At 44.8% G+C, this 26256-nt stretch overlaps 1 protein-coding gene across 2 annotated transcripts; it reads left to right on the top strand.

The window, feature by feature from the left end:
* The first annotated feature begins 1100 nt into the window (after window positions 1-1100).
* Window positions 1101-25958, top strand: LOC102312800 (filamin-A-interacting protein 1). 2 transcript variants are annotated; one of them, XM_005922366.3, is made up of 6 exons: window positions 1101-1452; window positions 12077-12354; window positions 12668-12841; window positions 12950-13128; window positions 21073-23878; window positions 24550-25956. In XM_005922366.3, exons 2-6 carry the CDS (start codon window positions 12082-12084, stop codon window positions 24754-24756), a joined length of 3639 nt encoding a protein of 1212 aa, XP_005922428.1. In that variant the 5' UTR covers window positions 1101-1452; window positions 12077-12081; the 3' UTR covers window positions 24757-25956. The 2 variants fall into 2 exon arrangements, with proteins under 2 accessions (XP_005922428.1, XP_042076721.1); XM_042220787.1 differs by lacking the exon at window positions 1101-1452 and adding an exon at window positions 1460-2467 and having other exon boundaries at window positions 24550-25958.
* Window positions 25959-26256: the final 298 nt, after the last annotated feature.

The following is a 26256-nucleotide window of genomic DNA, read 5'->3' as shown; positions in this document are numbered from 1 at the left end:
TCACATCTGTCTTCGTGCTTGATTCTAGAGTGAGGTGCCCTTTTCATTTTCACCTCCTGCTGGGAATCATGCATTCCTCTTCCCATCCTCTTCATCTTCCTCCATCCGTACTGCTCCTCTCCTCTTGCCTGGCCCCATCTCCGGCATCCCTGTCCTTAAATGTCCTCTGCCCAGATCCAAACCAGCTCAGACTCACCTATTTCTTTGTCTCTAAGCCTTCCATCCTACGCCATGTTTTACTTATTCTTTTTCATCATCGCAAATCAGCGTGTCAAGAAAATGTGCCACTGGTGCCGGGCTTTTATAACCAGTAAAGATACACAGTTCCCAGCAGTAATGAGCTCTTCAGTTATGATCTAAACTACATGGACTAGATGTTGTCTTTGCTTTTCAGTATATATTTATTTATGCTGGACTTGAGAGCGAACTACCCCACATATAAAACAGGTAGGTGAACCAAGGTTAGGTGTGTTTATACTCACTCTGACTCAGCAGCACCCTGGCAGCAGCTCTTCCCATTGATGCAGAGCACAATTACTGCACCTCAGATTCTGCTCGCCTCCCTAAATTAGATTGTTTTCTGCAAGCAGGGCCAAAAAGACAGCCTGGCTGCCAAAGTCCTGGAGAGTTTGGCCACGCTCAACCATCCCAAGACGGCAATTGGCGGTTACTCGGCCACTGTTAGGGCTTGGGTGGCTGCTGTCACTGGACTTTCCCAGCCTGTGAGAATGGCACAGCACTGTTCAGCTGTCACCGAGGGTCAGCGGGGAGAGTTGGCTCTCTGAATGGCCGGCCAAAACATCTAGCATTCAGCTAGCCTCAGCTGCTAGTGGCACCCGTGCTGGCAGCAGTGGATGAGTTAAATATAGAAGTATACTTCTGGCTTTTGTGACTCTGGTCAAAAAGCACAGAGAGGGACGATGGTGGATGTGGCTTGGAGAAAAGATCTGGCCCTGTGACAAAGGACATCACAGTCCACCTCACCAGGCAACGGCCTCTTTCAGACAGAGCGGGAAGAGAATAGCGCATGCCCCCCTCCACACACACACACACACACGCACACACACACCGCTCATCAACTGGCTTCTTGAAGGGATAGGAGGGAAAGAAAATGAGAGGTGTGTGCTAGCCTGCTATGTGAAACAGAACTGGATAGGCTGTGGGAGCGAGAGAGGGCGTGTGTGTGTGTGTATCTGTGTGTGTGTGAGAGAGAGGGAAGTTACAGTCCTCTGTTATTGCTCTCTACCATTCCCTTCTTGACCCGACGACCTAAAAGAAGAGAGGCAGGGAGAGAGTGAGAGAGCAGGGAAGCAGACACCACCAGTGGACCACACAAGCCAGAGGATACGAGTGGACTCTGTATTTCCTTCTTGCCTTTTATTATTTTTGATTCTAGGATTACTTGCTGTGTTTACTAACTGGTTAAACATTCTGGAAACATCAGAGCGGCAGGTGAGTGATCATCTCTTGCATCTCTCATGCTGGAAAAAAAATCTCTGCTATTTAGAGGGAAAGAGCCAATGATAAACATGCGGTTCTAGCAGAGTGGAGCTTATCAGCTGTTCTGCTTTCAGGCTGTAGTGAATGAAACGGCTGAGTGCAGGTGCTGCTGCTGCTCGGCTGTCATCAGTTTTATTGAGCCAGTAAAGAGCACTGGTCAAAAGAGTCTCCTGGCTTCATTTGTTCTGCAGTATGTGAATGAAAACACTATTCCCCACATTCCTGTGTGATTAATTCCAAATAATGAGCGTTTAAACATTTTGAATTAATTAGTGTGCGAACAGACACACGACTAGTCTCTGTGCTGATAATGGAAATGCAGCACGTTCAGATAAAAGAAAGTCATGAATCAAACATTTCTCAATGAATTACACGTTGTTACTGTGTGAATGAGACCATTTACTGTAAAGAATGTGGGCATGTGGGAGGAAACACCCACAACACAGCAGGGCATGGTGGTTTATTGAGATATTGCAAAGAAATGAGAATGATATCGTACACATTCACACAGTCGACCTTTGCCCCCAACGTCTCCCACACGCGCCGCCTTCGCCTCCTCATGCAGCTCTCACTGCTGCGCTGCTCAGCATTAAGAAGCTTAGGCCCGACGAGCTGCAGCACGATGACATCTTTCATCTGGAATATTTATGGGATGTAATGACACCGAAATGAATTCCATTTCATTCACATGAAGTCACCAGTGTTTAGGAGGAGACACATGGCTCCTGCCAGTCGCTGTTTGTCAGGCCATACGTCACCCTGTCTCAGTAAACTGAAAAGAAAAATGTGAAATGCGCCTCGGTCTCTTCAAGGCCAGCTCCCGCTGATGAGTCGAGGGTTTTCTTTCCTCCTTGAGTGTTCGAGACCGCAGCGCAGCCTCTCCCTTCCTGCCTTCCAGTGGTACCAGCCCTGCCTCAGGACAGAGAGACCCGGTGCAGAGAGATTGCTCATTAACATTTCTGTGCTTGTAAGTCCTCTTTGCTCCTGCACACTCTCAGGATAGTCTGTGAAATTCACCGATGGAAGGAGTTCTAAAGATATTTCGTGGGTTATTGATAGTAAAGCATACTTAAAGCTACTCTGTGGTCACACAGTCACTGCAGTGCGTTATTGTTATTCCTGCAGTGTTACTATGTATGTTGCATGCTGCTGATGGAGTGGCTGAGCTGGAGTTTGATTCTTCCTGTTAAAAAGACGTTTTTCCTTTCCACTGTTGCCAAGTGCTTGCTCATAGGAGGCCATCTGATTGTTGGGGTTCTCTCTGTATTATCATGCAGTGTATTACCTTACAATATAACATTGTTGTTGTTGTGATTTTACGCCATAGAAATAAAGCTGATTCAATTCGTGATTTTTTTTAACTCTTTTTTTCTTACTTTTTATTTTTTTATATGTAAAACATACACAGACTTGGCCTAATATATAAATAGATATAACAGAAGCATAAAGGTTTCTAAAGTAGAACAAGAACCCTGAACATGTATTTTAATGCAGTACTTGAGTAAATGTACTCAGTTACATTTGGCCACTGTAGAAATTCAGTCAGCTGAATGAGCAATCAGACGAGACAGATCTGTGACTGTAATCAGTCCCAGCTTGTTAATGGATCAGTCTTTGTGTAAATCAATAATGCAGTCTCTGATTAACTGAAACTGAGCTGAGGCTGGGTCTCCGCCAGAGCAGCATTGATTCGTGTGTCACCTCACGACATCACTTGAGCTCTATGTCACTTAAGGTGTTTCTCATGCACAAGGTGACATAGTTTAGCAGTGAGTACACAGTGGTACACATGACAGAACAGCATCTCATTGTTCCAGGACACCTCAGCACCCTGTAAATGTTGCTTATCATGATACCGTTCTTTATACTTGCATCGATATGCACCTGTACCTCTATCTTGTGTGTTCGTGTTCATGTGGGCTAATTCATTTTATGACATGTGCACTAACAGAAATAGGAGGCGGAGCTTGTTCCGCCAGTAGCCGGTGTCTTTCCTGCGTGTCTGGGGGGCCTCGACAACAGCTGTCACCGACACATGCACAGCTACAGTCGTATAAATGCCCCTGGTCTTGAATTCCAAAAATGCAGTTTAGATACTTCGGGATGTTTCGCAGAACAGCGGCACTTATAACTCATGTGCCCTTCATTTAAAAATAAGCCCAGAACTCCATGGCAACCCAAGATATTCTAAAGAGCACTTGATATGTTGTGGTCAGAATGGCGACGCATACGTGCTAAAAACAGGGGACTGGTTAACTGGCTGTTGATGTTTAACGATAATAAGACGAGTGATGTCATTCATTAGGTTCGGATCTTTGGACCATGATGTGCCTGGACCGCTCTGGCATTAAATATGGATTGCATCAGGAGACATTTCAAATTTCACAGCTGGGAACAAACCTCACGACCCATTCTGTAAACTTTTCCCCTGTTTGCCAGTAGTGACATAATCATGACTTTCCTGGTGATTTCCTGTGTGATCAGTTACACCAGCCTTCATCATTCCAGTGATATTACTGGTCAGGAGAGAACAAACCAGCATATACAGTAAAACATCTGAAGGCACCTTTAGAATGAAGATGACTGGCCTCTGTGACTAAGACAGGCCGTCTTTGTCCCTGAACCAATCACTCTGTGACTCCACACGTCTCTCAGCGAGTCAGAGCTCTTCTCTGACAGACGTGTTATGCTTTAGTTTATTTTTGTCTCACCTGCAACAATGCTTTTCATTTTTTCCCATCTGTAAAAAAGGTAAACAACTGACAATGGCACCAGCACAAGACAATGCGAATGCTCACTTACAAACTTAAATGGGTAGCAGTTTGGAGATTTGTGGTTAGCCATGTGTTACATTATCATTCCGAGCGCTGCGATGTGCGATAGCTTAGGTTTACTGGAAGGCCAGCTGCAAACTTTAAACTTTAAAGCTGAAATTTCTGCCCACTGTTTTCCCGTCCACACATATTTAATCTCTCTGACCTTTGGAGCCTTTTTACCTCTGTTTTGGTCTCCACACCCTCCTCAGATAAAATATCTGGGTCGCTGAGTTGCTAAACTCAATTTTCATCTCCAGCAACAGTTACTTTTACACCTTTGGTAGCGGTGACACATTTTTATCAACATTTTCTTTTATTATTTTGAACGATTAAAAAAGCTTCTGGCTGCTGTTGGTGTGACTGAAGAGGATAGTAGACGTAGGACAGAATGGAGGGAGGAGCCTTTGTGCCAGCCAGGTTTTTGTGATTGTTCTGCAAGTCGCCACCCTGGCATACAGCTGGGATCAAGAAGTAGAGTTGGTCACTTACCCGTCGGAAGGTCAATGTTTAGTTTACAGCTACTCCAGTCCAGTGTGTGTGTGCACAATTGTCAGACAAAGCTCTTAGGTATAGAAAACAGTGTTTGCATGAATATGTATGAAACTGGGTGAATGAGGTTTGCAGTAGAAAAGGACTTGGAGTGCTCCAGTGCACCATATCAGTACCAGTCCAATTCCCAATAAATTCCAGAACTCTAATGGTTGAAGAAGAGCTGCAAGTTAGCACAAAAACACTGTTCTCTGAACAGCTATGAAAACATGTTATGGAAACCAAACAGACGTTTGATGTGTGCTTTAAGATGACTTTATAAGTTCTCTCTCAGTCGCCCATTTTTTGCTCCGCGCTGACTTCAGCTGGCATTCAGAGGATTTTAGACAAATGGCCGAGCCTATGTCTCTTTCCCACGTTTGAATGTGCTTCATCCATATGTTGCTGTTTCTATTCATAGCACACTCAGAACTTAATATCTTCCTTAAGAGAGGGTAAAGATGATAACCAGATCTAGAAAGATCTAGTGCTTCATTAGTTGGTGTTGGTTTACCGATGCTGCCGCTAGACTTTAGCAACGAGAGTCAAGTGACTCTTACTAAATGCCGTTGCTATGGGAATCTGAAAGTTTATCATTGTGTTTGAAACGATGTTTCTAATAGACTATGTTCAATCTAAGTGTGCTTCATGTGCAGCAGTGTTTATAATGCATGACCCAAATCTGAGCATGTTTCATCTCGCTAGGTTCGCCGGTGGATTTACACAGTAAGAGTGAATAAACAGCTTGAGTGAATATTTAACAAAGTGCCCTCACAACAACTCTCACGAATGCGTCCTGTTTTATAAGTGACTGATTAACGGCCTACCTGCGCTGAGTGTTTATCAAGCAAAGAGCGTGTTTGCTCTAATAGCAAAGACTTACTTAGAGAGCCACCTGCATTCTTCTCGGTTTGCTCACTGTTCAAGCTTCGGCTGGTTCCCATGAGGGGATCAGGTTAATGTGACATCAGGAGAATACTACAAGATGAAACCCACCACCTATGCTGACATTTTGCTCCAGTGTGCTATGCCAGCATTAGTTAAGTATTAATAGAAGCCATGATTACAGTAAGACAAGCTGTAAATGCTCGCGTCATGTGCACAAAATCTTTTTGATGGTTCAGTTTAACATTACAAGAAGAACGTTTATGAAAGCAGAATCTTTAAGGAATGTGAACAAGTATCACTCCAAACTTTTTCTGCCAACAGAGTCTTTAGTTTTCCCAGGAAAAGACTGTTATGTAAAATTTGACCCGTGAAGGCCACCGGCCGTCTCGGCTCGAAGGCTCCGTCTCCCAAAATGGATTCCTGGAGCAGACTGCGGCTTTGTACCCTTGCATCCTCACAAAAGTTTCAATAATAAATGGATTGACTGGTAGCTTCGAAACCCATCCGCAGAGACGGTTTTGATTGGAGCTTTCATGTCTTGGCAGGGCTGGTGTGTTTTTCTTGCTGCTCGAGCACGCTGCATTTTATCTGTGTTCTCTGGCAGAACTGGTGCCCTAATGCTCTCGTGCAGTTCTCTCTCCTTTTTTGGTCACGCTGGGTTTGTGCTGTGAATACATCATATCACACCGAATCAAAAAAGTCATTTTTCCTAAACCTTATTCATCACCTCCGTCCTCATCCGGCAGATCAATTTGGTTATATGCCAGATTTTTGCAACCAGGCCCAACCTCTTGATACGAGCATCACATACAAGCTCAGTTTTCAGTAGCCTCGTGACCTTATCATGCTATAATTTTATTTCAGCTAATGGTGTCTTTAAAGGGAATATCTGCAAATGAACACACACAGGATGCAGGTAGTTGACTTTCCACCATCTTTTGTGCGATTGAGGGCTCGTATCTGCCCAAGCAGACCAACCACTGGCAAATAAATGACTCATTTATTCAATAAGTTTACAGTCATTTTCTCCAACTCTAACTCTGTGTATAACCATAACATAATTAGTGTATCTGGCACAGGCTACAACATTATGCCTATTAAGTTTTATTAGAGCGTGCTGGGAGCAAACATCATTCGGACTAAAGGTATATGTAAGCCATAAAGTGAACATCGGTGCGGACCACTGATTAGATTTTACAGTTTCTTTTTATCACTTTGGAATGGAGGCATGTGCTTTGTTGGGGCCTATAAATACACGTGTGTGACAGCTGGACCTGCCCAAGCCTTGGGGCAGATATGGGTCCCACTTTAAATTTAGACTCAGGCCTTGGGTTTTAGGATATTTCTTATTAGATTGAAGTACTGGATGCCGCACCATCAGTGGTGATGGCTTAGATGCTGTGAGTGTGTGTGGACATTGTGACAGGTGGTCATTGATGTTAGAGTACAGATTTACTGTCTGCATGCTCTCCTTTCTTTTCCATAATGACAAATGGGAATGCTTCACGGCAGGGAGGAATTCAGGTCACGTGACTCAGGAATCCCAGCTTGTCTCTCTGCGGAATTAAATTGATAAAGACTGCAGCGACCAGTCAAGGTGACTCAAAACTATGAAGACGGTGGGCTTTGATGACACATGACAGTTGTGTTCATGAGTTGCCTGTAATTGGCCATGAGGATGATAAATATGTAGCAGTTTCAACAGCAAGATTTCAGATCAGCTGTGGTTGCACATGGAGAAAAACCTGGTCAAATAGTCCAAATACTTATGGACTCTGCAAAAGTTGTTAAACTGTAATCAGCAAAGGCCGTGAAACTGTAATGATTTTACTATTTTCTGCTACCAGGAAGTGTTGGATATTAAATGTCATCAGGTTGTGCAGCTGAGGAATGTTGGACTTGTTTCGGCTGTGTGGCAGGCAGGGATTGGACCCAAACGCAAACTCACGGGGACAGAACTTGAACTCAAAAGCACAGCTTTATTGCTGGAAAATAGAACACAAGCAATACAAAACTAAACTGGGAAAAGCTAATTAAAATGCATACCAGAAGACACGGGGAGAGTCACACACAGCATGAGGGACGATGCGACACTGACTCAGAGAAACACAGGGTTTAAATACACTGGGAAGTAACGAGGGGAATGAGACACAGAAGGAGGGCACAGCTGGGAGAAATCAGGACTGACGAGACAAGCAAAGCAGGACGCATTCACATAGACACGGACCATCAAAGTAAAACAGGAAGTATCACACAGAGACGCGAACTTGACACAGTGGAGACAGCAACTAAGAAACACAGATGATCTGATATCCTCGTGTTGGTGTTGTTCCCAGACCATCATGAAAATGTTGTTCCAGGTTCAACATTGCAAGTGACCAATCACATTGTTGTGACGTTATTCTTTTGCGCGCCAAGCCATTCGTGCATTTATGAAATTCCAATGTTGCAAGGACAATATCAATTCTGCTTACTGTTTATTAAAGGGTTACGGTTAGGGTTAGGGTCAGGGTCCGTTGATCGGCGGACAGAGGCGGTTTCACGCAGCTTAAGTACAGTTTTTTGTTTTACGCCGGTTTTTCCCGAAGTCGCAAAAGTATGACGTCACAACATTCTGATTGGTCACTTGCAATGTTGATCCTGGAACAACATTTAGTATGATGATCTGGGAACAACACCAACACGAGGATATCAGATCAACCAAGAAACACAGAGACATAAACCATAAGGCAGAGGACTCGGAACAGAAAACAAAAGCAGAGCACAGCAAACACCGGAGCCCAAGAAAACAGCCCAAACACAGGGGCAGTTCAGGGGGCCGACCATGCGGACGGCAACGGCGGCGGCGAAGGAGACGACGGAGCTGTTCAGGGGGCCGGCCGCGGAAAGCGGCGGCGGCTCTTAAGTGTCAGGCGTACTGGCCGAGGCTCGGTGGGCACAGGACCAGACGGCTGCAGCTGGCGAGGATGAAGCCGGAGACGGAGGCGCTGCAGCTGGCGGCGGCGTGGATGACACTGCTACTGCAGACGTGTATGAGGCTGCCGGTGGAGCAGCTGGTGGCTGGACGGGCCCCTCGGGCCCCCCAGCGGAGACGGGTGGCTGGACGGGCCCCTCGGGCCCCCCAGCGGAGACGGGAGGCTGGACGGGCTCGCCAGAACCCCCAGCGGACGAGGCGGGTGGCGGCGCGGGAGCCACGGAGTGCTGGATGGACTCATCTGAGCTTTCTTTACGATCCGTGTTTTAGTTTTGCAAGAACCGTTCCTGTGTGGACACAGTTGTATATTCAGCTGGTGGAGGCCAAACAAGAGATAAAAGAAGAGTGAATACTGCCTTTCATGAGGAGGATAATTAGTACTGTAAATCAGTGCTAAACTAAGTAGAAAATGATGTGCTATTTCCAAAAACCTAAATGAAAGGCATTAGCTCAGGGGTGGGCAATCTCAGTCCATGAGGGCCGGTGTCCCTGCAGGTTTTAGATGTGTCCTCGAACCAACACAGCTGATTTAAATGGCCAAATTAGCTCCTCAACATGTCCTGAAGTTCTCCAGAGGCCTGGTAATGAACTAATCATGTGATTCAGGTGTGTTGACCCAAGGTGAGACCTAAAACCAGCAGGGACACCGGCCCTCGTGGACTGAGATTGCCCACCCCTGCATTAGCTGGTAGGTTTAAATAAAGTTTTGTATGTTTTACTCAAAGCCCTGCTTCAGATTGGTCACCTGCCCGGGGTGTGACCTGCCTCTGAGCCTGTAGTAGCGAGATAGGGTCCCGCCCCCTATTAGGAAAAAGGACAAAAGCCTTTATTCAGAGCTAAACATGATAAAAACATATATAGTTGCCGTGAAGTCAAGTGAGCTGCATTTCAACAATAAGATCAGAATTAATGTTTGTGTTCTGGGGCAGTTTGTCTGAAACCTTGTTTTGATTGTTTGCTTTACTTTTAATGCATTCTTACATTTTCCTCATATGAATTTTTATTGTACAAGACTGAATTTGACCTGAAGCTATTTTTATTCTTACATCTGTCAGCTCTAACTGCACTCGCCTGCCTTCTCTGCTGAACGATAGTAACACCGCAAAGTGAGCCGAGCTGTTACAGTAGCTGGATTTTCATGGCGTCGGCCCAGAAATTAAAAATAAACCATCACGGTCCTCACTCGGTGTCAACCATCTTGTCCTTAGGAAGTCTGCCAGAGTCATTTGCAGCGCTACACATGTTTCTGTGTTTCGTCACGCTCGTGTCCCAGAGGTGGTCATTTTAATGCCCTCGACCTCTGGGCATCATTCAGAAACACTGGCACAGTTTGAATGGTGGACCCAACACTATCAGCACTCGTGCACACTGCTGCACCACAACACTGGAATGAACGTTAGCGAGCCTACAGCTGAAACTAATAGGTATGAGCAGGAAAGAAGGCACCGCCATTAATCTCCAGTTAAGAACCAGATCTCCTCGGAGCCAAAGTGCACTCTCTGAACTCCGAGATAAAGGATGCACTTAATGGGTCCGTTTGTTTGATTTTCTTTCCTCTTTATTTGAACTGAGAGATGCTGCCACTGTTATCTTGCACCCCAATTTTCGTGCATGGGTGTTTTTCCCCGAAACAAGTGAGATTCAAAGAGATCGGTTTCAAGCGTCATTGGAATTCACTGCAGTCTTGACTTTGGTGACCTTTATTACTGAAGAAGATAAGCATTTCTCTTGATGTGAAGCAGCAGTTTGATAGACTCTCTTTCAAACTTCTCGAAATTGTATAGAAAATCTAACTGAGCTTTACTTTTTTATCAGGTTGGACTGATACGCATAGTTACTGATGTTCCAGTAGAGCATATGTGTGAATTCTATCGCACACTTCCATGAACGTGCACCAGAGAGAAGTCCTGACAGTTTGGACGGCTTATTTGGGATGATTCAGAGGTCAGGGCGCTATGACATCACTGTGGGCTTACAGGGGGACTCTAGGTGCTCAGGGTGCTTTTCTGTTTGTAATTATAAAGAGCTGCTGATGTCATATCTGAAACCGATCACAAAGAGCACTCTGTTCGTACAGAACGTGAACACACACACAAGAACACGCACGTTTTCACATTCACAGAGACAGAGAAACAAACTTCTCTTCAGTCTCTTAACATTGTTGGTTGTTGTTCTCGTGTGTGGAGTCAGCTCCCAGCTTGAGAACTGGGTAGAGGTCTTTGCCCCTAGCTTTTGTTTTAGCATCACAGAAATGTGGAAATTTTAATGTCACATTTTTTGCCATTTTTTGTAACTAATTTAACCTCCTAAGACCTGAACTCTTCCACAACATGCATTTTAAGTTTCTCTTTGATATTTGGGCTGATTGGCACCTGATGAATGTAAAAACAAAGAATTACCAGATTTTTTTTTAACCTTTTTTTTTTGTTTCTGAGAAAAATGAGAGCCACATATGAGGATATTTGTTTAAAATTTCAATAGAACAGTGGCAACATAATGTCCTCGTAAATGGATATCAGGCCCTTGAAGAGCAAAATTGAGGATTTTGGCCTAAATAACCCAAAATGTGACGTCCACATGTGTGGACACCAGGTCGTAGGAGGATAAATATAAATTAGTTTGTGTATCCATGTCCTCCCAAAGTTGTACCCACTGCTTTCATAACTTTAAAAAAATGATATTAACTGAAGAGGGTGGCAGAGTGGTTCACTGGTTAGCATGGTCACCTCACAGCACCAAGGTCGTGGGTTTGAATCTTTCTCTGTGGAGTTTGTGTGGATTAGTGTGACTGAGAAGCCACACTGGCGGTTTGGTTCATTGGTTATTCTAAATTGACTGTAGCTGTGTCTCCAACCTTTGACAACTGTAAACTTGACTCATAAATACAAATGAACTCATGCTGTGCACAGGCTCAGTTACAAACTAATTTTAAATTATTTAAAACATTCAGAAATGACAGCAGAAGTTGTGAACCAGTGATAAGTGTATGTACATGCACTTCTACCAACACTCACCCTTATGCCTTTGTGATTTTGGGACTACACACACACACACACACACACACACACACACACACACACACACACACACAGGTGGGTAATTATTGATATTCACTCCAGATTAGGGATGTTAACAGAAGACATGTTCATCCAGTTTTAATACAAACACAATGATTGTGCTTGTGTTTGTCATCGGATCAGTGCAGGTCAGAAGGTCTGTTAATGTGAACAGGAATGGAAGCCAAACTCAAACAACACACTCCTGAACCAAAAATACCTATGAAAGGAAAAAAATGAATGGTAGTGGGATGCAACCGAATAAAAGGCTGAATTAAAAACAGAGAAACCTGTTCCTTCTCTCTCTGGTTCAGGTAGGATGAGATCCAAAAGCAGTGGGGTGGACACCCCAGCCAATGGGGTACTTGGAGTTCCACAGGGTGACCAAGAACAGGAAGTGAGCCTGCCTGTGAAGACCCTGAAGGCCAAAGTCCAGCAGAAAGATGGTGAGGAAACAGTGGAGGTCGAGGTGATCTCTGACAAAGACAAACCGTTGGATTCCTCCAAGGCTGGAGATAAAAGACAGAACACCCTGGATCTGTCTAAAGAGGATTTGCTGACACTGTTGGGAATCATGGAAGGAGAGATTCAGGTGGGCGAGGCATTGTTTCCCTTTGTGTTTAGCTTTCTGTATGTGATCTGCAGCTGTAAGCAGGACAAGTGCAATGATAAGAGAAAAGGTGGATGAGCGCAGTACCTGAACATTATTGGCTTGAGTAACTGCAAGTTTTGCACAACAGCTCTCTCTTGTGGTTTAAAATGTAACATACCAGAGAAAACTGACAACCACACTTAGACTTTATCGAGTTGGTACTTTAGAGAACTCTGAAAGGTAAACTGGTGATCCACGAAGCAAAGACTAGCAAGTTTTTAACACCCTCTGTATCATTTCTGTGTAACTTCAGGCCAGAGAGGATGTTATCTGCATGCTGAAGTCCAAACACAGTTCCCCAGAAGCCCTTGAGTCACAGTATGGCTCCGCGGTCCCTGGCTCGGCCCTCCAGGCCCTTCAGAGAGACGGCGTCATCACAGGCACCAAACCACACAACCACAGTGTCTACCAGAAACCGATGGCTGAGGTTAGTAGGCGAGTGTCAGTCACAAACCCTGAGGGATGATCAAAATTACTTTTTTATTAACTGGAATTATTTGTTTCTGTGTGTGCGTGTTCGTCTTTGCCGTCTCAGCTCGAGCGTCTGCAGGAGAAGCACAAGGAGACGTACCGGCGGATGCTGGGTCAGCTGCTATTCGCAGAAAAATGCCACCGGCGAACCATCCACGAGCTGGACACAGAGAAGAGGAAGCACGCCGACTACATGAACAAGAGCGACGACTTCACCAACCTCCTGGAGCAGGAGAGAGAAAGGTGAGGAGATCAGGAAAGGAATGCAAGAGCCAGCGGCTGTAAAATTGCAACACCATTATCTGAACCTGGACACTGTTTAGCATCCCCGCTATTTTAAATCATTTGGTAAATAAGCTTTGAGAGAAGCACCTACAAATATGTTCATTTAACAGAAAGCAATATGCACATAAAGTGAAAAAATGGTGTACAGAAAGTAAATTTATTGCTGTAGCACTGTAAACATCATGTGATGCTCATACAGAATTTTACAGGTATGAGAAGTAAAAGGAGGAACTGTGAAGGAGAACCTGGTAAAAGCAGCAGGGGAAGAAGAAGAAAGCATAAAGTGCAGTTCCAGTGTAGTCTATGAAGCCAGTGCATCCAGTGGCTCAAGGGAGAGAGTCGAGGGAAGGAATGCTTGAAAAACATCTCAGACTGCATGAAAGATGGCTTCATCGAACCTGTGACGCAAGCGAGACGGGAGAAGACAGGGAGGTGCCGCTTACTGAATGATAACCTCGCATAGCTTTGTATGCAGGGGAGAGTCACGCAGCTCAAGGAAAGAGAGGCCAGAGGCAGGGTGGACTTGGACTGCTGTGGGAAAGACACAGGTCAGGTATTGAGAGAAGAGGACACAGAGCCATGGGGTGGAAGAACAGCAGGAAAGACAAGCGCAGGGCTAAAGGACATGTCAGAGCTTCATTGCTGAGGTTGTGACATGGGCTCGCAACCTCAGAGCGGCTGCATGGACACACAACACAGGAGGGGAGATGGTGAAATTCTGTGTCTAGAAGGCTCATAGAGATAAAGCAAGCCTTACAGTGGGGCAAAAAAGTATTTAGTCAGCCACCGATTGTGCAAGTTCCCCCACTTAAAATGATGACAGAGGTCAGTAATTTGCACCAGAGGTACACTTCAACTGTGAGAGACAGAATGTGAAAAAAAAATCCATGAATCCACATGGTAGGATTTGTAAAGAATTTATTCGTAAATTAGGGTGGAAAATAAGTATTTGGTCACCTCAAACAAGGAAAATCTCTGGCTCTCACAGACCTGTAACGTCTTCTGTAAGAAGCTTTTCTGTCCCCCACTCGTTACCTGTATGAATGGCACCTGTTTGAACTCATCATCTGTATAAAAGACACCTGTCCACAGCCTCAAACAGTCAGACTCCAAACTCCGCCATGGCCAAGACCAAAGAGCTTTCGAAGGACACCAGGAAAAGTATTGTAGACCTGCACCAGACTGGGAAGAGTGAATCTACAATAGGCAAGCAGCTTGGTGTGAAAAAATCAACTGTGGGAGCAATCATCAGAAAATGGAAGACATACAAGACCACTGATAATCTCCCTCGATCTGGGGCTCCACGCAAGATCTCATCCCGTGGGGTCAAAATGATCATGAGAACGTGAGCAAAGATCCCAGAACCACACGGGGGGACCTGGTGAATGACCTGCAGAGAGCTGGGACCAAAGTAACAAAGGTCACCATCAGTAACACACTACAACGGCAGGGAATCAAATCCCGCAGTGCCAGACGTGTTCCGCTGCTGAAGCCAGTGCATGTCCAGGCCCGTCTGAAGTTTGCCAGAGAGCACATGGATGATACAGCAGAGGATTGGGAGAATGTCATGTGGTCAGATGAAACCAAAGTAGAACTTTTTGGTATAAACTCAACTCGTCGTGTTTGGAGGAAGAAGAATACTGAGTTGCATCCCAAGAACACCATACCTACTGTGAAGCATGGGGGTGGAAACATCATGCTATGGGGCTGTTTTTCTGCCAAGGGGACAGGACGACTGATCCGTGTTAAGGACAGAATGAATGGGGCCATGTATCGTGAGATTTTGAGCCAAAACCTCCTTCCATCAGTGAGAACTTTGAAGATGAAACGAGGCTGGGTCTTCCAACATGACAATGATCCAAAACACACCGCCCGGGCAACAAAGGAGTGGCTCCGTAAGAAGCATTTGAAAGTCCTGGAGTGGCCTAGCCAGTCTCCAGACCTCAACCCCATAGAAAATCTGTGGCGGGAGTTGAAAGTCCGTGTTGCTCGGCGACAGCCCCAAAACATCACTGCTCTCGAGAAGATCTGCATGGAGGAATGGGCCAAAATACCAGCTACTGTGTGTGCAAACCTGGTAAAGACCTATAGTAAACGTTTGACCTCTGTTATTGCCAACAAAGGTTATGTTACAAAGTATTGAGTTGTATTTTTGTTATTGACCAAATACTTATTTTCCACCCTGATTTACGAATAAATTCTTTACAAATCCTACCATGTGGATTCATGGATTTTTTTTCACATTCTGTCTCTCACAGTTGAAGTGTACCTCTGGTGCAAATTACTGACCTCTGTCATCATTTTAGGTGGGGGAACTTGCACAATCGGTGGCTGACTAAATACTTTTTTGCCCCACTGTATGTGAGAGCGTATTTGTGCCATGGGAGTGTATGAGAGAGAAGGCCCTGCTAACTGCAAACACTCCCATATAAAAGGGTTTAATTGACTGTTGGTTGTTGGAGATTATTCTTTTGTTATTGTTTTGTTGCAGCTTCCACAAACGGACGGCGATGCATAATTTAAAGCTATTTGCACTCATAGTTTGCAAAATAAAAATAACAGCAAAATATGTGGACGACATAATCATCTGTAAGACAGACTGGAGCACCTATGTGGCAATTTATAATGACTGTGAAAAAGTTGCTTTAAAACTGTGACATTACCTCTTTGCACGGGCACACACACACACACACACACACACACACACACACACACACACACACACACAAAAGACACAGCTGGGAAATAAGCAGCTGAATTTACCCACAGAAACGACCACCTGCAGTAACCAACCACCGTGGCCCGCCCCACAGTTTGAGAAAGACTAATCTAAAGTAAATTTATGTGAAATTTGATACTTTAATCTAGCACTGTCCAACTCCAGGCCTCGAGGGCCGGAGTCCTGCAGGTTTTAGTCCTTGATCTGACACAGCTGATTCAAACGGCTAAATTCCTCATCAACATGTCTTGCAGTTCTCCAGAGGCCTGCGAATGAACTAATCATGTGATTCAGGTGTGTTGATCCAGGGTGAGATCTAAAACCTGCAGGACACCGGCCTTCGGGGCCTGGAGTTCCCCACCCCTGTTTTAAACAGAGCCCTAGTGAAAGAGTGCACACAATCAGCTTAAACTGCATGTATTTCATGAGTTTTAGCAACAGGAAAGAGGGACTGCTGACCTGTCTGTGGTGTATCTTGCTGTGTTAGCTGGACTGGTCGAGCTCTTCTGTGTTGCATAAGCAGGGGTCTCGAACTCCAGTCCTCGAGGGCCGGTGCCCTGAAACTTTTCCATGTGTCCCTGTTGCAACACGCCTGAATACAATTAGTAGGTCTGTGTGCTGAAGTGGAAAAAATTACTTCTAACAGTACTTTTATTGCACCATGTTCATTCACTCATGAGCTGCTGTAACATGAATCAAATGGCTGAATTGTCACCTCAGCATGCAGACAGGTTCTACAGGGTCTTGCTAATGACCTACTAACTGTATTCAGGCTTGTTGCAACAGGGACACATGGAAAAGTTTCAGGACACCAGCCCTCGAGGACTGGAGTTCGAGACCCCTGGCATAAGCAGTGAGATACATAGGTAGTGGTCTCACCCTGACCACACCTATAAAATTGTCCGTCTTTACCACCGACATGAACCAAAAGGAGTCTGCAAATATTCAAATGAGGTTATTGTAACATTTCTGAAGGAAAACAACTAATTGATATTTGTGAAGTTGTTTGAGTGACATTCCACAACTTTACTCCAAAAGAATCTGATCTGAAACTTTATAATTAATAAGATAAGATAACCTTTATTGAGAGAGATAAGGATAAGTGAAGTTTAGCTGTAAGTGCTGTGGTTGGTAATAGCGACCAAATCATAACTAAACGGGTTAATTTACTTCTACTCGATCATTTGTTGACCCCCATCTCATGCCAGGTGGTTTCCAGCAGGTTCCTTGGCTCGCACACATGGCGGCCTCTGTCACCCCAAAGAGAGAGCAGAGAGGATGAACTCTGCCAGGTCTTTACTCTGTCAACACCTGCACGTCTCAGATTCCTCTATTTGCACCATACAAGGATACAAAGCACAGGGATGCGAAAACAGCTCAACTCCAGGAGGAAATCTAACATGTCCATGGTATATTCATTAAAGAGAAAGCCTGACGGAGCTCGCAGTAAAGCTCACGCAGTGTTATTCTTGTCTAATTTACATCAGTTTTGTTTAGCCGGAAGTAAAACTTCCAATTTTGTTTTTCAAATCTCACTTGCACTGAGAGATGGGACAGACGTTTGCTGTCCACACAGTAGCAGGTTTTTCCCTTAGGCCTTAGATTTATGGAGTTTTTACTCACTAAAACTTTACCTAGGAAGTGAAAAAAAGTAGCCAGGGGCTGGAGGGGTTAACATAAACAGGAAAAACAGATTTAAAAGAGAACATGACACAAGTGCTAACAGCTACACAAAAACATGCAAACAGACAGTCATTCACTCTCTCAGGTGAGATGGAAGCGTGTCATGCTCTCATCCTTATGGATGTGATCTCCTCCAGCCATCTAGATGAGAGTGAAGAGAGAGAAGTCAAACGCTCTTGTGCCAAACACCTTGAGGAATGCAGAAAATGGGCAGAGAAGAGGCTCCTTCAGACCGGCAGCCATCAGCGATTAACACCCTCTCAGACAACAAGTAATTTATGTGTCAAGATGTTAAATATTTCAAGTGGCACGGTGGAATGTGTTCAGACTGACGGAGGAAGCAGCTCCCACTCCTGACGGGAGTTTCAAAGAGCGCAAAGTCACGCACACAAAATGAAGACGTGGCCTCCAAACTTAAACTGTTTGCCGTTATCGAGCACGCTGTCTGCTCTCCTTTAACACCAAGTCAGAGTGCACAGAGCTCAGGCTCTGCACCTTTTGCCACTTGTTTTCTACATCCATCTTCATCCTACTGACACAGGCTTTTAGATCACACACGCTTTTACATGGACGCAAAGCAATTTCTTGCAAAGTTGAAACACAAGCTAAGCTGTGCTTCATAGAAACGGTAACACAAACACTTGTATTTTCCCATTTTGGACATTGTACACCACAATTATTTCTTCCTTAGTAACAGTAAACTAGAAATCTACATGACTTGGCCACAAGTGCCAAACCCCTCTGACATCATGACTCTGACCTTTGCATGAAAGTAATTTTAGAGTTCCAGTTTCTAGGGTGTCAGTGACTTCTGACTGTGTAAGTATGAAATGTTATGAGCTACACTTTCACATGTGGACGGCCTCTTTGTACAGTAGCCAGGTATGCTAAACACACTTGGCAATGGAAGCTGCTGGCATTATGAATCAATGCCGATGTTTATCTACAAGTTCACTGGCAGACGTGGTTTTTTTTAAACTGTGGTTTTGTTTAAATGATTAACTGTAGCTACACGGCCCCGCGCTGCAGTCTGGATGTAGCGCTTCGTACTCTTATTGCCATGTCTCTATCCTCCCATGTCTCCGTCACCTCAAGGGAGGCATCCAACTCTTCCATATCTGGTTTCCTCATCATATGTAGACTTTGCAGGGAGCCTCATTCATGTCCAGGTTCCCCTAAAGTGCAACTGCAGCAGACATTCTCTCTTGTACCAGTGAGCTCACAGCAGAGACATTATCCTGCACACAGAATGGAAAATGGAGCAACAATGATATAACTTTGAATGTGAGCCTCAGAAAGCATTAACACTGATTCATTTTTTTTGGAGTAAACTTGGAAACAAAGTTATATTGGGCTAATCTCTATTTTTATAAAAAGCATTAAAACTGAGGGGAGCTTTGCAAAACACTGGTTCTGTGGAAGGGTCCCACCCCCTTCACAGTGTCTGAAGCAGAGCTCTCTCTCTCACACACTCTCACACTGCTTTACATGGATGAGGTGGCATCACTCACTAGAAGTCTGCTGTTTCCTCGCAGTAGTTATTCACCTTTCATTGCCCTCATGCCACGCCTGGAGTGTGCCGGTGGAAGATTTAAGTGACAGGAGGTCTCTGCTACTCCTATTGCTGCTACTGTGGATTTTTGCACGGGCAGAACAGGGTTCATGTGCTACTTGTAGAGCATCAATAGTGGGTAAGTTTTAAATCTAGCAAGTTTCTGAGGTCTTGTGACCACATACATTTTGAATGGAGCTCACTTAGTCTCTTTACGAGTTGTTTAAAATGCACAGTCATCCTTGTTGTGCTGATGCTTCTTGTAATTTGGTTTAATTTGCAATGCAAAAAGGTTCAGGTTGAATATTGTATTACAATATCCCCGGGAGTGTACAGGCAGGAACTGCATCTGCATGCATTCTGCTTTGTATGGATTTTCTTCGAGCTGGAAATGAGAATGGACATGAGCAGCATAGAAAGGAGCTAAGAGAAAAGATGACTGCTTGGTGAGGGGGTGTTGGTGAAACTCAGTAGCAGTTTGTTCTCTTGTACTATTGCTTTGGCAGGATTGAAAATAGTAGGAATGTTGGAGTGTTTCATTCTGACAGGTTTTCCTCTGGATGCTTGTTTGGGACACTGTAGCATGAATTATGTGTTCTACCAGGACTGTGACTGATAATTGTTTTATCCGTGTTCTTTCTAGATAGCTTCAAGTGCTGGGCTTGTTTATACCACTGTTTGATTTAGAGTGTGGAGTCAGTGCATAAAGTTTTCAAATTCAAATTCAAATTTTATTTGTCACATACACAGTCATACACAGTAGGATATGCAGGGAAATGCTTAGACAACTGCTCGTGACCTAAAGAAAAAAAGACTATGAATAGGATAGGAAATAAATCTGAAAATTAAAATGAAGGGTAAATTTAGCTTGGAAGGAATAAAATAAAATATTGATATTAAAGTTAAAAATAAAATAATTGTACAACAAATTACACAATATAGAAATATATAAGAATATATGAAGAAATATAGAACAATACCAGCAGCTGTAAAAGTACTAAATGGTATCAAGAAATATAATGTCCAGGGCTGTGCAATCCACATGTAAGTGTCTTGTGCAGTGCAAATATGCTTAAAGTGATTTATTTAAGTGACTTGTGATAGAGTGATTAGATTAGATGACAACGCAGTGTAGTTGTGCAGTGGCCACTGGTGTAAACAAATGTCCAGAATGTCCAGTGTGTGTGTAAGAACTATATGTGTGGGTCAGTACTGTGTGGTGGTGTGATTGAGAGACCGTATCGCCTGCAGGAAGAAGCTCCTCCTCAGTCTCTCTGTGTTGGTCTTCAGGAAGCGGAATCGCTTTCCTGACCTCAACAGAGAGAACAGTCCGTTGTTGGGATGGCTGAGGTCCTTCACGATCTTCCTGGCCTTGGTCCAGCACCACCTGCTGTAGATTGAGTGCAGGTCAGGGAGCTCGGAGCGGATGGTGCGCTCAGCTGACCGCACAACCCTCTGTAGAGCTCGTCTGTCCTGCATGGTGCTGTTCCCGAACCAGGTGGAGATGTTTCCCGTCAGGATGCTCTCTATGGCGCACGAGTAAAAGTTCCTGAGCACCTTGGAGGGCAGTCGGAAGTCTCTCAAGCGTTTGAGCTGGTAGAGATGCTGTCGGGCCTTTTTCACCACGGTGCTGATGTGAAAGGACCATGACAGGTCCTACGTGATGTGAACTCCGAGGTATTTGAAGTTGTCCACTCTCTCCACTGGGCACTTGTTGATGATGCAGCCTTGAAGCGAGCATAGAAAGTGTTCAGCTTGTCTGCCAGTCCGCGTTCGTCATACCGGTTGTTGATGCTTTATAATCCGTTATTGTCCTTAATCCCTGCCACAGGCTCCTAGAGTCACTCTGTTGGAGTTGTGACTCTAGTTTCCTCCCGTACATGCAAATTTCAAGTTTAAAGTCAGTGACCTTCCAGAATAATGCCCTTTCTTTTTTTGTTCCTTTCAGACTGAAGAAGTTGCTTGAGAACGAGAAAGCCTACCAGCTCAGAAAGGAGAACGAACACGCCAAACGTCTGACCAAGGTGCGAGAGGAGCTGGTCAAGCTGAAGTCTTTCACCTTGATGTTGGTCAATGAGCGGCAGCAGCACCTGGAACAAATAGACCAGCAGAGCCAGCGGGTCCAGGAGCTCAGCCAGCAGCTGCAGCAGCGTGAGCAGGCTCTAAGTGAAGCCAGGCAGCGTGCTCAGGAAGATGGACACAGGGTGCTGAGCCTCGAGGCCGAGCTTAAAGAGAAAGCCGACAAGCTCAAGCAACAACACGAAGAGATGAGTGCCAAGCTAGCCGGTCAGGAGCTTCTCAATCGTCAACTAAATACAAAACTTTCAGGCCTCACAAATGAGGTTGCGGAGCTACAGGAAAGCAACAGAGCACTGAGGAGATCTGAGGAGGAACTGCATGAGCTAAGGGAGAAGATCAGCAGGGGGGAGTGTGACAACTCAAACCTGATTGCTGAATTAGAGAACTTGAGAAAACGAGTGCTGGAGATGGAAGGAAAGGATGAGGAGATTACTAAAACAGAAAATCAGTGTAAGGAGCTACGGAAGAGGCTACAAGAGGAGGACAATAAGAGTAAAGACCTCAGACTGGAAGTGGAGAAGCTCCAAAAAAGAATCATGGCATTGGAAAAACTCGAGGGAGCATTTAGCGTTAGCAAAGTCGAGTGTGCACAGTTACAGGGTGCTCTAGAAAAAGAGAAGGGCCTGACCAAAGAGCTTTCAGACGAAGTTGTGGCTCTCAAGATTCGTATGAAAGAGCTCGAGTCATCTGAGATAAAGCTGGAAAAGTCTGAGCTGAGCCTTAAGGATGACCTCAGTAAGCTTAAATCACTGACCGTCGCATTGATGGAAGAACGAAAGACCCTGATGGAAACAGTGAAGTCATGTGAGGAGAAAAAGGACGATTTAAGCAACCTGGTCAAAGCTGAGCAGAATAAAGTTATGGAAGTGACAGAGAAGCTGATAGAAGAAAGCAAAAAGCTCCTAAAATTGAAATCAGAGATGGAAACCAAAATAGAGACTTTAACGAATGAAAAGGGCGAGCTTAGCACTAAGCTAGCTTATGAAATTGATAAAACTAAGGACCTTAGCTCTAAAGTCAACCAAATGAAAAAGAAGTTAGATGGATTTGAGCAAGCAGAAAAACTTTCTGGAAAGAATTCAGTGAAATGTGACATGCAGAGAACATCTGAGCCCATCATCAGAGACGACAACAAAGTTAAGGAGCTGACGTTTGAAATTGAGCGCCTGAAAAACCGTCTCAAACAGCTCGAAGTGGTAGAGGGAGATCTTCTCAAGACAGAGGATCAGTACGACATGTTGGAGAAAAAGTTCATGAGTGAACAGGACAAAGCCAACATTCTGTCCCAGCAGGTGGAGGAAATGCGGACTCAGATAGCACGGAATAAAGCGATCGAGAAAGGAGAGGAGGAAAGCCAAGAGGAAGATCTGCGTCAACGTTGCAAGAGAGAGGAGGCCAGAACCAGGGAACTGCAAGGCGACGTGGTAGCGCTCAAGGAGAAGATCCACGAACTCATGCACAAAGAAGACCAGCTTTCTCAGCTCCAAGTGGACTTCTCCGTCCTGCAGCAGAGGTTCTTGGAAGAAGAAGAGAAAGCCAAGAACATGAGCACTGAAGTTTTCCATCTCACCAAAGAACTGGAGATGGCTAAGCGTCAAAGTCGAGCGCTGCGACCCAGCTTGAATGGGAGAAGAATAGTGGACGTGGCGGTGACCTCCACTGGCGTGCAGACAGAAGCGTCGTCCTCCGAGCCAGCAGAGGAGGATACCCCGGCTGGCTTTATAAGAAAGTCTGTTCAAGAAGAGAACCACATTATGAACAACTTAAGACAGAAGTGCCTGAAGAAGCCAGCAGAGAAAGGCAGTGCTGTTGAGCGTTCACCTTCATCTGGCAGTGATTTAGGTATCAAGAGATCTTGGATTCCCTGGATGAGGAAAAAGGACAACAGCCCTCAAGAGACCCACCTGGAGAAGCCACTGCACAATGGAGAGAGCTTCTCCTCTGAGCTGACCATGCCCCAGAAGCCAGGTCAGCCTTTCCACATCCGAGTGACACCAGATCACCAAAACAACATGGCAACTCTTGAAATCAGAAGCCCGACTGCTGGGGACGTTTTCTCTAGTTCCGCTCCCCTCAGCCCCAATCCATCTCAACCCAAATCCAGAATCACCATCATTCCCACCGGCACTGCTCCGACCCAGCGGAGAAAGTCCCCCGCTGTGTCTCAGGGCCCCGAAAGGGCCAAGTCTCCAGTCACTATCACAGCTATATCTAGAGCCAAGTCTCCAGAAACCAGCCGAACCTCCTCCACTAACTCAGGAAGACCCTTGTCCCCTGTCTCCATCATGACAGTGAGCACAGCTGTAGCGTGCGAAGCATCTGCCTCCCCAGAACCTCAGGAGATGACCATGGGCCGAGCCGTGTTCAAGGTTACCCCCGAGAAGCAGATGGTCCCATCCCCTGTACGAAAGGGTCACGGCAACACGAGTATCATCACCACGACTGACGATAGCAAGATCCACATTCATCTAGGCAACAACATCGCCCCAAAGATGGTCGTCAGGCCGGTGGCTGCTGTCACAGAGAGCAAGGAAATGACCTTATCGACTGGGACAGTTTTGCGCTCGCCTCGTCAAATCACCACCACTACTACCAGGAGCACGCAGAGCAAAGTGATGAGCAGCATTACAATTTCTCCTGTTACGTCCTCCTCTTCCAGAACGACACAAGGCATGGTAAGTTTTCCTTCATCCAGCTTTGGATAATTCCTGTTTTCTTTAAGTTGGATCATCTCTTTTCCTTACCTTCTTCATTTTCTTTTACATTTTTGGATCAAAGAGTTGATAGGAACACTCAAGCTGATAGCGGTTTCCTAAGTTCACCATGAGCTTTTTTTCACATCTCTGGAGATGAGAGATAATGCAGCACTGTGTGTGGTGTTTCCCGGGACCCTTTTTACTCTGCTCTTTGTGGATCCGATGGGTAGTGTGACAGAAACGGGGCCATGTGCAGGTCTGAGAGCAGCAGAGATAATGAGGTGGAATTTTGCCACCCTGCTTTAATCAGGCTGTAATTTATAGTTGTTACACTGTGTTTACTGTTTACATTCACAAACAGCCGTGGCTCGGGGCCCTCTGCGCTCTGGAGGACACAAAACAGCTTGGCACCGTCAGCAGCGTACTGAAACCTGGCCTGGACAAGCACTCGCTCGCTCAGTGAAAAATAAATGTTTACATTTCTCATTTGTGCTGCTCTTTTAGCACATAAGATCAGTTACATTGCACTAATTTACAATTCCTGTTTCCTGCATGATTTTTACCATGAATCCATAACTTAGTGTCGGTGTGGCTCAACTGTTTTCATTCTCCTGCCTGAGAAACTGTACTCTCTCTCTATTGTCAAACAGACCGGGCACGATGCCCAGCCACCGCGCTCAGGGCTGACCCGCATCCCAATGTCCAAGAGCCTGAAGACGGGAAAGGCTGCACTGGGATCCCTGGGGGTCTCCGGTGGAGTGAAACTGGAGTCGCGGGCTGAGAGTCAGTCTATGAGGATAGAAGTTAAGAAATCCAGCGTGAATAGCAGTACTTTACAGAATGGAGGAAAAGCCTGAGAGACACAGTACCAAACGTATCTACATGGTGCTTCAGAGAGATTCATAGTAAAAGCTGTGGTGTTTGAGTACAACTCAACTATAGTTTACAAGGCATTTCTTTATTATTATTATTAAGCAGGAGACTGATTTTATACTTTTTATAAGGTATTTTCTACTTCTTTACTTCTTATTTGCATTTCTGCCATTTAGACTGAAACATCTATGATTTGTTTTGTTGTTTTTTACAGTGTGTTGTGATGGGCATTTGGGTAAGACTTTGCTGCTATCAATGGCTTCTTTCTTGGGGTGGATATTTAATCTATAATGAGTTTATTTGTTTTATATTAGACACAAAAAGTACACAATTATGTGAAAATTTGGTGCATTTCTAAAGGATTTGTATTGAAAATATTGTAAATAAAAGTGATATTAGAGCAAAGTGTGGTGTGATCATTTATGCAGACATTTATGTTAACTCATCTGTGTACCTGCAGTTGTGACAACCAGTGCTTCTTGCCTGGGCCTGCATCCAAGGATTGAGGGAAATGAAAAAATTCATTTCCTGTGCTTTACGTAAATATTTTTGGAATAACAAATATTCTGGTTGATTCCTGTAATATAAACAAAAATCTTTAAAAAGCAATGTGCACGAGGCCAGACAAAGAAAACAATGAGACAGTGACGGTGCAAGAAGCAGAGGTCGTGGAGGTAGATGTGCTTAAACACCTGGGGTCAAGCATCCAAAGAGAGGTGAAGGAGAAACCCGGAACAACATTTATTATGATGATGTGGGAACAACACCAACACGATGATGTCAGATCATCCGGAAAGCACTGCCAGGGGTGATTTGTGACAAAAGGATAGCAGCAAGAGGGAAAGGGAAAGTTTACAAGATGGCAGTGAGACCTGCTGTGATGCATGGTTTGGAGATGGTGACACTGAAGATTTTGAAGGTTTTCATTGGGAGTGACCAGGAAGTGAGGTTAGAGAGGTGAGGTTGAGATAGCTTGGACAGAGGAGACACTGGACAAAGGATGGTAAATATGGAGCTATCAGGTATGAAGAAAGGAAGAAGACAACAAAGAAGCTTCAAGGATGTAGTGAAGGAGGACGTGCAGAGGTTTGGTGTAACTGAGGAGGATTCTAGGGACAGAGTGAAAGGGTGGCAGATGAATCACTGTGAAAACCCCCAAAGAGAAGGAAGAAAGGCAGGTGGAGGAATGAACTGGAATATCTTCAGGGTTGAGCACTAAAGAAGTGGAAGGATCAAGAGGAGCTGATGAAAGAACATATTTTAAAACTACTGTGTGTAATATATGAATGGTAAATTGCTTTAACTTCAAAACTTTAAATTCTTTTTGCCTTGTTTTTTACATTAACTGGGCCAATCATATAAAAAGGACACATATAAAAATCTTTTAAAAACATGTGTAAATGTTCTGCGAGTGAGAAAAAAGGTTAAAAACAGTCAAACATGTAGAGCCTTCACGTTAAAACCCGAGCACAGACGCCTACAGG

Source organism: Haplochromis burtoni, unplaced genomic scaffold (genome assembly GCF_018398535.1).
Source record: "Haplochromis burtoni strain Fernald_Lab_line unplaced genomic scaffold, NCSU_Asbu1 Contig_55, whole genome shotgun sequence".
Taxonomy (NCBI): domain Eukaryota; kingdom Metazoa; phylum Chordata; class Actinopteri; order Cichliformes; family Cichlidae; genus Haplochromis; species Haplochromis burtoni.
Note: the sequence above shows the minus strand (reverse complement) of the source record. Positions and strands in the feature narration are given on the sequence as shown.